This window comes from Botryllus schlosseri, chromosome 13, assembly GCF_051294905.1.
Source record: "Botryllus schlosseri isolate E-star chromosome 13, Bs_hap1, whole genome shotgun sequence".
NCBI classification, from domain to species: Eukaryota; Metazoa; Chordata; class Ascidiacea; order Stolidobranchia; family Styelidae; genus Botryllus; species Botryllus schlosseri.
In genome coordinates, this window is record NC_137248.1 from 5,030,675 (window position 1) to 5,043,864 (window position 13,190).

The window sequence follows — 13,190 nt, forward strand, 5'->3', positions numbered from 1 at the left end:
TATGATGACTACTTTCGTGAAACGCCGATGACATGCGGTCTCGTGCTAATTCGGTAACGAGCTGTCTTATTGCGAATTTCGTTCGTGACTCGCATTTCTACCAATATAAATATGGAAGATTGTGAGAATACACGAATCAATACGTCACTTCTCAAACGGCAGTTGATCTATACCAGGTAAGCCAACCTATAACAAAAGTTGTGGGGATTAACGACACCGCCGGCTACTAGCGAAATAATGGTTTTGTCGAATATATATTGTCTGACTTTACAGGACTTCAATACCTTACAGACAGAAATATTGCTAAATAATGGAAAAGGAGCATTTACCTCTTATTCCTGGTCGAGAGGTGAGAAAATATTACTGGTTGTTGAAATTACGATTTCGCCCTAAACTTTGCGATCTTTTTCTTGCTGTGTTCAAGTCGAAAATCCTATTCTTTGTATACTCACGTCCGTAAACCAGTTTAATTGGCAGCAATTAATATTTAATCATATCGGTTGTATCGTTCATTCATTCATTTATTTTTATGAATTACAAGAGTGAAAAATACCACAAGAATTGCCATAGTATGAATAAGATATATGGAATATATGATGATACCTGACACTTTTCACGTTTATTCACTACAGTATGCTCATTTTGAAAAGAAATATACAATCAGTCAGTCAGTCAGTCAGTCAGTCAGTCAGTCAGTCAGTCAGTCAGTCAGTCAGTCAGTCAGTCAGTCAGTCAGTCAGTCAGCCAGTCAACTTGCCTGTGTTGTATGCTAGCCACGGCATTTCATAACAAAACGAAACATGAAATAGCGATATGGACATTGGACAAGGATACACCGAAGGGACTACAAGTCTGGCGCAGCGTTGAAAGTAGGCTACAATAACTCACATATTTTGTGAATTACTGTGCCTTACCTAAAAATGATTGCATGGAGATGTGATAATTTAGAAACAAATATCTAAGAAAGTAACGCGCAACATAAAATCGTATTGCAATGAACTAACATCAAGTGAAAGTTCTGCATCAACAAAAATCCTGAGTGTAGAATAAAGACTGTACAATGCGACACTGTTGCCGGTCGAAATTAAAAGAAGATAAGGTTCCAAAGCGAGGAACTTACAAGAACATTTTCTGTCCTGCCATTAAGCATGAGTTTGAGGTGTAACTATATGCATAGACCATATGTCGTCAGTATCTCTCAACACACACAATGCATATAGTATATCTTTTATAATGCTATGGCCGAATGACGCACGGTTTTCGACAGCGATCCATTGATCGATTCATCATGGTATTTTATCACTATACAAAGGCCAAAAGTTACAGCCATTCAGCTTATGCTTCCTCTTTTTGGTGGTTGAAGCATTTCATTTAGCTTTAGTTTAAATCAGCTCAAAAACTCTCATACTTCTGTACAGCGTACCCGTATCAAAAATAATTAGATTTTTGAACTTAGCGCCCCATAAAACATAAAGTAATAGTGCTTATATAAAATATATATTTTATTATAATATCGGTAATGTTATTAGCATAACACCGGTGTCGTCAGTCTGTCGTCTCAGTCTCTGTAATTGGGCATGAACCGGGTCCGCGTAATTTCTTGCCACTCAATCTTTAATTGACTTGGTTTTACATGTAAATAAAATGCCAACATTTCCCACAAATCTTGATTTACTAATTTACAAAAATTAAGTAAATTACTCTCGTTATAGGCTACCGCCCGGGAAAAGCTAGTGGCACGCGTATACCTCAGGATGGTAGCTTTTCGTTTGCATCATTAGGATGTACCAGTAACAGAGAAGTGAATAAAAATTTGAAGGCATATAGGCGTTAGCCCCCCTAGGCCCCTACATGGACACGTGGTATTATCTGGCCATATTGTCACCATATACTTGCTGACATGGCAATGGGCATTTATAATAATGTCAATGTTCATTTCGATCATTGTCAAAACACAATATTCTTAGTCATATTTTGTTATAGTGATCGAGATCTATTTCATTCATTCAGGGAAGAAATGTCAAAGGTTATGGTGTACCAATTGCTTCAATATTCGTCGTCGGGACAATATGCGGCAGTGGTGTGCTGGCGATACCGCAAGCAGTAATAGATAGCGGTTGGTCAGGTATAGATGTAATGCCCGGATGGTGTGTATCTGATTTATACTTTACAGCGAGTGCTATTGTGGCATCCGGAAATGAACGAATTTTTATCGTGATGCGATGTTGTCAAAGGTTGCCACTGATCAGTAATGAAGTATACCTCCACTTTATCGGAGTAATCAATTTGGGTTTGCCTTGTCTTGCAATACCATACATGTCCTTTTACTCATACGGTTCTGTATTCCGACTACTTCCAGGTTTATACTGGAACACCTTCATAATATTTTTGAAGACTGTAGCTATTGGTAGCATCTTGTGTTTGTGTTAGTCGCGATGATGCATCTTACCACATCAAAGTAGCTACCACCGATAAACTGCCAAAAGTAAGCGTACCATCGACCAAATCTACATAGACTTGAGTAACCTACTTTTCAGGCCGTTCATTCGCAACTTCTACTTGAAGTTGATTTGACACGTATTGGAACATCTCTACTTCTACTTGTCATTGAGTAGAAATTTAGGGAGTTATACTGCTAATTCTAATAAAGTAGCAACACTGACCACTTTGACCACGTTGTGCAGATACTGTTATTAATCCGTTCCTTGTTGTTTTCAAATCTATACTGATGTGACGTAGTGTAAATATCGCCCAAACTTATATTTCGCAATTTCCGTATAGGAGTGGCTTTGCTTATTGTGAGTGGTGCGATTGCTGCTTACAACGGAACCCTGCTTGCCAACTGCTGGACGGAGTTACAATGCAGATATCCGGAGTATGTTGAGGAGAGGATAACAGACCCTTATCCGACCATAGGATTCAGAGCAGCAGGCAAACTTGGAGAATATGCTTCCCGAGTATGCATTTATGTTACGCTGTTTGGCGGAGGTACGAATCTTGATTGTATCCATTATATAGAACCATACCTTTCATATCAGCTAGTGCATCATGTTATGATTTTATGATGCTTAATGGATTTACCCGCTTTCGCTAATTTGCAAGTCCTGAGCGCAGTCGCGATGATTATATTCATCTGTGGCAATGAGAGAAAAGCAGAATATATGTCAATTAGAAATGTATGAGTCTCAAATCGGGGAGGCGAGAGTGTCTTTTGCCCTCCTGCTTGGCTACGCCATTGGTTATGACTCAAGGGGATGAGGAATAGCTGAAGTTTAACCAGACTGTCGATAAACGACCGCAACTATTATCGATCAGTAACCGCCCACCCATTTCTGCCCCCTAACCACGTCAGTGGTAATATTGAAATTGAATATGAAATTGATGACATTTTAGCTTCTGGTTGAATACAGCCCTTGTTACCGAATCTCTTTTCCGGCATATTGAGTTGTTCACCAGATGAAACTATATCGTCTCATTCGATAGTTTGTCCCGTATAACTCTAACAAACGAACCCAGCAATTTGCTACAGTAATGCAGAATTATCCTCAACGCGTTCCAGCTGCACTTGCCATGGCAGGGGAATTATCGCGTTGAATATAGGCTGTGCTTGATTATGCAAATTCATTCATCACGCCAGATGATATGTTTATGATATGCGTGAGAATCATGCAATTACATGCTTGATGAAACTGAATATTCCGTTTATCGACCTATTTTGGTGATGTTATCAAGTGTAAAAATGTCTTGCCTACAATTATATATAGTACAAATATCCAGCCTTCTGTGTCGCTCACATACATGAAAATGAACCAACTCTTGTAATTTCATATGTTAATTTTGATATATAGGTGTTTTAATGCATTTTTATTTTAGACACAGCTCTACGCACAATGCAGTTTTACACCTTTCATCTTTCAAATTTAATAGGAACCGTTTTTATACTACTGATCGCCGAAAACGTGAAGTATCTTATACATTCGTGGGGAGGCGAAATGTTTTCGATCTGTTACTTGGTCCTGATCATCTGGTGCGTTCTAACTCCGATAAGTTGGTTCGGTACTCCTAAAGACTTCTGGCTTGGAGGTGTCATAGCTGCTCTTACTACGTCTGTAGGCGCTTTGCTGATTGTCGCTGGAGTCGTAAAGGTGATTATTCAAATGCAAGTGAAGATCTCGTGCCAGCAATTTCGCAACGGGTTAACCATCGGAGACTCGCAGCCAGGGTTGTAACCAAGTCACAAGGCTTCGAGTCACAAGTCAATCTCACTTTTATAGTTTTGACTCGAGTCAAGTCGAGTCATTTTCAATTCGCCGCGAGTCAAGTCCGAGTCCAAGTCATCGAGCAGAGGTTCGAGTCCGAGTCATGGGATAATGACTCGAGTCCGAGTCCAAGTCATTGTGTTGACTGCTCAGTTTCCAATTAGAGTCTTGTTAAACCCACTGGTATAACCCTATTCGGTGATATCGAATGGTTCGCATTTACAATATACTAATTTTCCTCACTTTTAATAGTTTCTGGTCGCATTTTCAAGCACCAGTACCAATAGACGATGCCCCAATAGGTTGGTTGCTTTGCTATTCTTCGAAATTACAATGAAATGTCGATCTTGGCCGTCTGAGTCACGAGTCATATGACTTGGTTCGAGTCATGCGGAATGACTCGAGTCCAAGTCGAGTCAATACACATAATGACTCGAGTCGAGTCGAGTCATTTCCGTATTTTGAGAAAATGACTCGAGTCAAGTCGAGTCATCAGAAAATCGTGACTCGAGTCTGACTCGAGTCGAGTCATGACTCGAGTCATTACAACCCTGCTCGCAGCCGCGCCATTATTGAGCACTATTAATTCTACTGGCGAGGAATGGGGATAGTTGCGATTTTCGTTTTGCTGCAGCTCCATTACGGTGGCTTTCTGAAGAAAAAACATTTCTACTCGATTATATCTTTAATTTGAGACCAAATCATATTTAGAGTGCAGTGCCCCTTTAAGTAGCAGTGCAAGCACAACTATTTCAATAAATAGTGCAGTAGCCAGTAGGCATAACCTTCTTGGATTAGTGACCTGTGACCACCCCCGCCAATGCGCCTTTGTTGACCATATATCATTCGCATGTATTTAGCCTATGAATGTCCATTATAGGTCGAGTAGAAATATTACCTCTAAAATGGGGCGGTCAAGAAAAAAAAGAATGAGAAACACTGATTTAACGTGTCAACTTCATTTCTCACAGGACGCACATTTACACACTGACGCCGCGACAAAAAATGTAACAGCCGCTTCATTCTTCAACGCATTCGGAACTATTCTGTACGCATTTGGAGGAGCAAGTGTCCTACCCACGATTCAAGTTGACATGGCGGATCCGAACAAATTCCCGTTGGCAGCAGTGATAGGGATGGCAGGTATAGATAGGCCTATAGATAACCGCGGTTATGCTTCTGTAAGTTCGTTTAAATGTGAACAGAAGATCGCATTTGACGGTCAAAGCTTTTGAGAGTATACTAAACAGATGTGCGAACTGCGAATATATGTATTTACAACGTAACGTCTCGCTGTCTGCTTAACAAGAATAGTGTAATTGAATTTCAATAAGAATTCGATTAAATTTATAACTATCATTTATATGAGAAGGACGCATCGTCGGGAATATTTTTAGCTTGGTTTATTAGCAATTTTTATCAGTTCAATACACCAAAAAATTGCGATACAATGAAAAGATAGGAAGCCACGCAACATTCATGTTTGTAATTCGAATTGTAAATATGAATGTCACCTCGAAGTTTCGAATGTTCATGTCTCGCCGATGATTAGGAAGACAATGTGGATTTGAAATCTGCATTGTCACACGGGCGCCGCCAGCTTTGCTTTTGTCTCTGATCAATCAGCACTTCGTGCGATCCTTAATTAGGATACGAAGGCGTGCTATATCTCGAGCGCATTCGCTGGTGATATTTACTGACGGCATGACAGAAACCTTGTTAATGTAATTATACCAACTTCGCATAGAACCTGACGGATTAGATTTGCCCGATATAGATCCCGAAATGTATCTCTGGTTTTCCATCAGCTAGAAACATTTCGCGAATAATTTCAACATTTTGTAGAGAAATCCTTCTATATTGAATTCTTAAATGAGCAATTGGTAACTGGCTATATGTAACATTTGAAAAAGTGCGGGTTCCGATCCCATAAAACCCACAAATACGCCGCTGACCACTTCCAGTTGTAATGGAATGGAAATCTCCACCAGTACTTCTACCGCTACTCAACTACCGACAATGGCATCCTCGCTAGACGAATCCTGCTTGTGGCCCATCCTAGCAAAAATACCATTCCTGTAACTGCCGCCTTTCGTGATTACATATATACAAAGCAGGATGCTCCTGCCTGTTTCAGATAATAAAGAAAACAATTCTTATTTACGCATAAATACAGAATAATATGTCGTTCGAACGGGAGCACGAACTGACATTGATTCCAAATGACTGCGAACAATCCAAAGGTTAAGAACCAGTAGGAAGCCGGCGCAGTGTTCTAAATTGGAATTTGTCCATGTCTGTCACTTGGCTCTCACCTAGGTCTGCAGTACTTTGCGCGTTTTTATATTAAAATTATAGCACCGTTACAAAGTTATTGATATAGGAATCCATACTAGATTTATTAATTACGTACATTCTCGTGCGATGTGCGGTGAATAGACATTTTATTAAATCACGTTCAAATATATTTGATCAATCTGGATTTTACATTTTTTTCGCATTTCATGTCATTTTCTTAAAGTATGTATGGCCGTGAGTATGACCCACAGCAGTAGTTTCGTGAGTGTATGTATAATTCCTTGTTTTCAGCCATTCTGGTGCTTTACCTGCCCGCTGGAATTTCCGGACTTGTCGTGTTCGGTGCAGATATGAAGCCTAATGTCATAAACGCTCTGTCAGGAGGCGGAGTGTCATACACAATCAACATACTTATCACTTCTCATCTGGTGATGGCTTTCATCATAATTTCAAACCCTGTTACGCAGGATATTGAAGGATTCTTCAAAGTACCAGACCGTGAGTGCCTATTGATTTCGGAGTATTAGATTAATGATCATAAGCAACACACAAAGCTTTCAGTCGAGGGTAAAATACTATTGCATATTAATTTTACCGCGTCCGAGAAAAACGAAAAATGAGTAATAGCCATCTGAGATCTCTCACTAATGTTTCGTTTCGCTTATATACCATACGCCATCGATATTATGACGCATAGGCTCGGCAGTTTGCAAATATTGAGGCTAAATTTATTTCACTCAGCCAAATTTAATTCACTCAGCCAGCAGTGAAACGCAATGCGGTAAATCGAAATCAAAATTGAGAATTAATTTTGTCACTGCGACGTGATAAGGTCATGACGTCAGCGACGCGGAACCCAGATAAGATATGAATAACTAAACACGGACTCTGGGATGGAGTATACGGTATAACGAGCATAGTTGGCCGATTAGAACATTTCCAGCTTTTCAAAATTCGACTAGTATTAGCATTACAGTTTCACAGTTTCTTTTCTGATAAGATTATAATTAATATTACCGAACTCGCAAAAACTTGGAAATTCCGAATGAGAGGAAATTACAACAAAAATCGGGTTCGGTTGATATCAAATCATAATTCATCCTCCTAACCATGAGAATAGCAAATGTCAGTACACCAAGCTTTGGCTCGTTTCGCACGCGACACGTCATTCATGTCTACATGGTTCTCCATTAACATTTTCAGGAAAACCATAAATTAGATCAGAGGTCCCAAACTCATATGTGCTCGCGGGCCAGTTTTCCAGTTTTGACGACGCTGCAGGCCGCAGCATTTATAGGGGTATTCCATGTCTTTCCAACCAAGTAGGCCTTATTTAGCTTATTGAAAGTGAGCCGATCCAGCAGACTGGCAGTGAACACACATCGTCAAAATGTGATTTATTCTTGTATCAATTGAGGCCTGGCGCGAAAAGAATCATCACATTTATAACTATTTGAATAGAATTATTGTTGTACTTGATATCAAGATACAGACACCATATGGGCGGACAAATGTATGATGCCATCATAAAAGCTCTCGGGTTATAATTTTGCAGCTGCTATGAATATTTTGAATTTAACTGATTGATAATAGAGACTGATCTGATATCACAACATTTCTAAGTTGAGCATTGTAATTCCAATCCAGGATTCGGGTGTACTTCTGATAAGTAGGCTATTAACTTCATGGTCAAATATCTTCAAATATAGAAGCAGAAAAAATATAGATATCATATAAATATATTATGGAATGTGTCCTAGTGATTGAAATGTCGGAACGCCGAACGGCCCATTGTCGTTACATCGTTGGAGCGTACCACCACGGTACTCGGTACCTTTAAGTGGCCTTAATTAACAGATTGCCAATGGTTGCCATAACTACTTGCTTAGTTAGCGAAATACCAAGCTGCGACCTTTTGATCTATTATTATTCCCCTGATAGTTTGTTGATTCCATGGTTCTAACAAATTCACGGCATTCCGAGTCACTCCGAGTCCACTTGTGTCATTTTCATTTTACCTTCGAGTTAGCCCGAGTCTGAGTAGGCTAATTCTAAGAAAGGTCGCGTCCAAGTCCAACTAACAAATTTCGGTCACGAAACGTCTAAGGATCAGATTTTGTCAGCATGAATTGGAAATGTGGCGAGATCGTGAATCTTCCACTGCATGGTAGCATTTACAATTGATGTGATAGTGAATTTTGATGAATAGTTGCAGGCTCTCGGAGAAATTTAAGAGAAAATTTTAACTTTATAACCTGAAAAGATAGATATGACACTTATATACTGTCAAATTAATAAAAATCTAAAATGTCGCCGCGGGCCGCACAAAATGCTCCGGCGGGCCGCGTGTCTGAGACCTCTGAATTAGATTATAGATAGAAACATTTAATAAATTAGTCTAGAATTGCATTACCTGCATTTTACTCTAATTAGTAGATACGTAAAATGATATAATAATTGTCCAGGTCTTTAACAAATAGTATTGATATAAGATGGATTAATTCGGATTTCTTTGTCTCAGAATTACTTCTTCTGTATAACACAGGATTCACTTGGAAACGCGTAATGGTACGCACCCTATATACAGTGGCCATAGCGTTCGTTGCGTTGACCGTGCCACATTTTAACGTCATCCTGGCACTGGTTGGAGGCTCAGCAATCGCCTGTACGTCCTTCATTTTCCCGCCACTCTTCTACTACCTATTATCGCGTCAGACTATTCAAGATGACGAGTCGGATGCGGGTTATGACGACGATCTGGATCCGTTAACTTCAGAGCAACGCCAGGCCAATCGTATTGGACCAAAGGGACCGTGCTTTAAAGCTGTACTGTTCTCCTTCATAATTGTTGGTGTCGCGGGCGGACTATGCTCTACTTATTTTGCTTTCGCTTCGTTGGTAAGCGGGGAATCGGGATTCACAGTCCCGTGCTATGTCAATGCCACAGTCGAATGAAATGTATGCTTTGCTATGTGTTGTAGTCTAGTGTGGCGTACCGCATGTAAATTGTAATGCATTAATTGCTCGATCGATATTACGAGGACAGTCCTGTACCGATCTAAAAATGCTGCCGCTACCGGACTGCCGATGGTTGATTGGTGCGGTTTGATGTCATTTTTATTATGACGTTATAATATTAACCGTATAACTGACTCCTTTTCCGCTGCTCATGTATTTGATTTGCTCCAATGACTCTATCTCTCTAGTACTATTCTTTTGAAAATTAGTTGTTAGCCGTAAGCATCCATCATGTGATCATTTCACAACTGACATTAAATGTACTTATATGAACGAATAAATTGCTACGCCATTCCTACGTTGAATTCATGTGTCAGTTAGCAGGCTACGTAATGATTAGGATATTTGAAGCTCATAAACCGAATTTGGCGAGATAGGGCTGGTTATTTCATCAGATAATTGTCAGAGATGTCTTATCCAGTTTGAGTGGACATTAGCTTGAATAAGAGAGTAAGTCGTTAATATAAGTATCTTCAAAAGCTGAATTCTAAAGCTTTGGGCGACGGTTCATGGCCTTTTCTTAGCACGACGCACAATCGAGTTGCTGGAAACAGTTGTGCGACAAATGTAATTAGCTACCTGATAATAATAATTAACAAACTTAGGAACTTCCACCAACAAAATGAAGCCTGTTGATTCTGTAACAAAGGCCGCGCAAATCGTATATGTAATGACACGATGCATGCGTAATATATAGCCTATTTACGAAAATGTATTCAGTCACTATCATACGATCACAGAATAATGAGCAAATGATTATTATCAAAACACCGTGCAAATGATCTTCATCTCTTCCTCTGCATAGCAATATGCTTGCTGACCTTCGAAAACCATTTTATTCGAGAATCAATACAGTTTAATCATCTCTTACTTTACAGTAACTTCTATCAAGAGACCTTCAGTGGTATGGTATTGAATAATACAGATAGAAATCACAATAACATATTGCATAATATTACAAAAACATGTCGCTTCTTTGGTGCATTGTCGCGGTACATTTTCATTGTGCATACGATGGTAGGTTGAACACAATATACCATACATACAACGTATTGCTGTTGCAGTGAACACACCAGAGCATGCCCTTATCCATTCAGCTTTGGATATACCAACGCTCAGCAGCCGGTCATAGATTCCGATTCCCGAACGATACATGCATCAATAGATCCATCAATTTATGATATGTATTTGGAGAGGTTATGAAATTGTCTTTGACGACATGGACGATGACACCCTTTTGTACTTGGATTCTACGTTTCTCTTTCTGTTCACATCATTGAGCCATTCTAAAATGTGCTCAGTTTTCCCGGGGTCACAAAAATTGATGTGCTCGGGCATCGACGGTATAGGCTGAAAATGAGTAGCATTGTTTGGAAGTAGAGTGTTACTTGCACGGGGTGACTCAATTGAAAGAACTGTGACGGTTGGCGCCATGTTGTTTACACTTAAATCGAGTGAAACACATTGCACGCGAGTCTTGGGCAAGTCCGAAGTCGCGCCTAACCCCGTACGTCGGTACGGTGTGTCCAAAACTTTACCATCTTTGTTGGAAAGGTCCTCTGAATTCTTGCCTTTAAGGTCTGACTTCTGTAATAATTTTCTAGGCGATTCGTTTCTAGTAAGCCTAGTCGCGTACGACATAAACGTTTGTCGCTCTGGCCGTGGTCGTTCCGGGAACGATGCCGAAATTATCGCTTGTTTCTTTTGGACATATCTCGAAATCGGCATGATTTCGCCTTTTCGAAATGCTCTGGCAGATAGAAAGCCGACTGATTTGCGAGGGACTGTTTTCGTTGGTCGCGTTATTTCATTTGGTCGCGTGTCTTTCATGCTTTCCGGAGTCGCGGACGCAGCGTTTTTTGGTGATGAGTTTGTAATTAGCTTTGCTGCCATTGATTGAACTTTTTGACCCGAGTAACTGTTCGCTGGTTTTGACGGAATTGAATCAGTGGCAGCGGTGGTTTGTTTTGAAGTAACTGTCTCGTCTTCGTTTGGTTTACGCCGTGTTACGGTTATTCTTGTGACAGGTAAAACGAAATTAGTTGTTTCCTCGTCTACTGTGCTTGCAAGTTCACTTGGAGTTGCTCGCGTGGGCGCCTTGTGGTTCAGATCTTCCCGCGATTCAACGGGTGCCACCCATCCTTCTTTAACTTCGCCTTGCAGACGTTTGCTGACGGAATGCAGTAAAGTTTCGACATACTCAGGCTCCACCATTTGATCTGATATTGTTGAGCTGAACCTTACCCGCTTTTTCTCGGATTTCGGTCTACTTGCTCCTGGCCATTCTGGGGATTCTGGTCGCGACTGTCTTAAGTTAGGCCTACTTGGTGGCCTCTTTTCTACTTTATCCGCACTGCTCAGCGCCATTTCTTTGATTGGATTTACGTTTTCGGCACTTGCAAGAACATTTTTGGATGGACTTGATTCACCTGCACTGGAACCGTCCCCTCTGGTACGATGATCATAAAACGGAACGTAATTCACCAAAGTATGATGTGGCAGATGTGTTGTTGTTGTTGTAGAATTCTTCTTCATCGTGAAATTAGGATTATAGAATGACTTGTTTTTGTATGATTCAGAGAGCAAACCTTGTCCGGTTGCAGATATACTGGCGTAAGGAGAATTCCAATCGATTAGTTTCGGCTTGTATGGGGCGATTTTGCCGGCAGATGTGTGTGGCCTTAAGGGTAACGCGTTCTGATTGATTTGGGATGGAGACTGGTACAACACAGATGAAGGAATCGACGACTTCCAGTGGGATGAATGGCGTAATAGCTTTCTGGAGTTGGATATTTTCTCCGATTGCGCTGGGTATTTCTTTATGGAGTTACTTTTATAGTTGAGTCTGGAGTTTGGTAGAAGTGGGTATATGCTCCGCGATTCTTGAGTATGCAATCCATGATATGCTGGACTGGGGCTTGAATTAGGATTTCCAGCTGACTGAGGGTAATCCCGACTGCGAAAATGACTATCCTGAAGGCTCAGTCGTGTGGAGACGGAACGAAATTTTCGGCGGTCCACCAAGCTCGTGTGAAGCGTGGGATATTCGATGAGACGGGGCGATCGAACTTCACTTGAATTTAGTAATACCCCGGCCGCAGCCATGATTTTGTTGTATACAAAAGTAAGGTATTGCTATCAAAAAAATCAACCTTGGTTAGACCGAATGAAATAATACCTGATCGCCGTCTTGGTAAAAGCAATTATAGGCACATACTGGTAAGGAATTCGTAGCGGAACTAAAATGCGTCATCCCATTGTAGGGTGTTACGATATGATAGGATATAGGCCTATAATGCAATTGGCATAGTTGAGGTCGTTTCGTGATTATAGTGGTAGAAGTACCAATCTTAAACATTTATTCACGACCTTACAACGATCATATAATCATGCTGGTATTTTTCGTATGACATTTCGCTAAGAGTCACAAGACTTTCGCTGTGGCAACACACAACTCATTCTATGTACCAAATTTATAATGAATTATAGTACACCTCATATTTGTTACGAATGTCTATATAAATCTTCATAGATACGGAGCTGTAGAATCAACGCACCTGCTAGTAGGAATTAATTCGAAGCTGAAATAAACATCAGCTTGGCGATATTACGTCT

General features: G+C 40.4%; 2 protein-coding genes across 2 annotated transcripts in view; one reads left to right on the forward strand and one right to left on the reverse strand.

Moving 5' to 3' along the window:
• The window catches only part of LOC145453621 (uncharacterized), a 181,558-nt gene that overhangs the window by 120,523 nt on the left and 47,845 nt on the right, over positions 1-13,190 (reverse strand). The window lies entirely within an intron of this gene.
• Positions 41-9,870, forward strand: LOC145453626 (uncharacterized). Its single transcript, XM_080331600.1, has 8 exons — positions 41-176; positions 274-349; positions 2,011-2,125; positions 2,782-2,988; positions 3,928-4,145; positions 5,231-5,402; positions 6,849-7,055; positions 9,103-9,870. The coding sequence occupies exons 2-8, from the start codon at positions 311-313 to the stop codon at positions 9,510-9,512; spliced, it is 1,368 nt and encodes a 455-aa protein (XP_080187726.1). The 5' UTR covers positions 41-176; positions 274-310; the 3' UTR covers positions 9,513-9,870.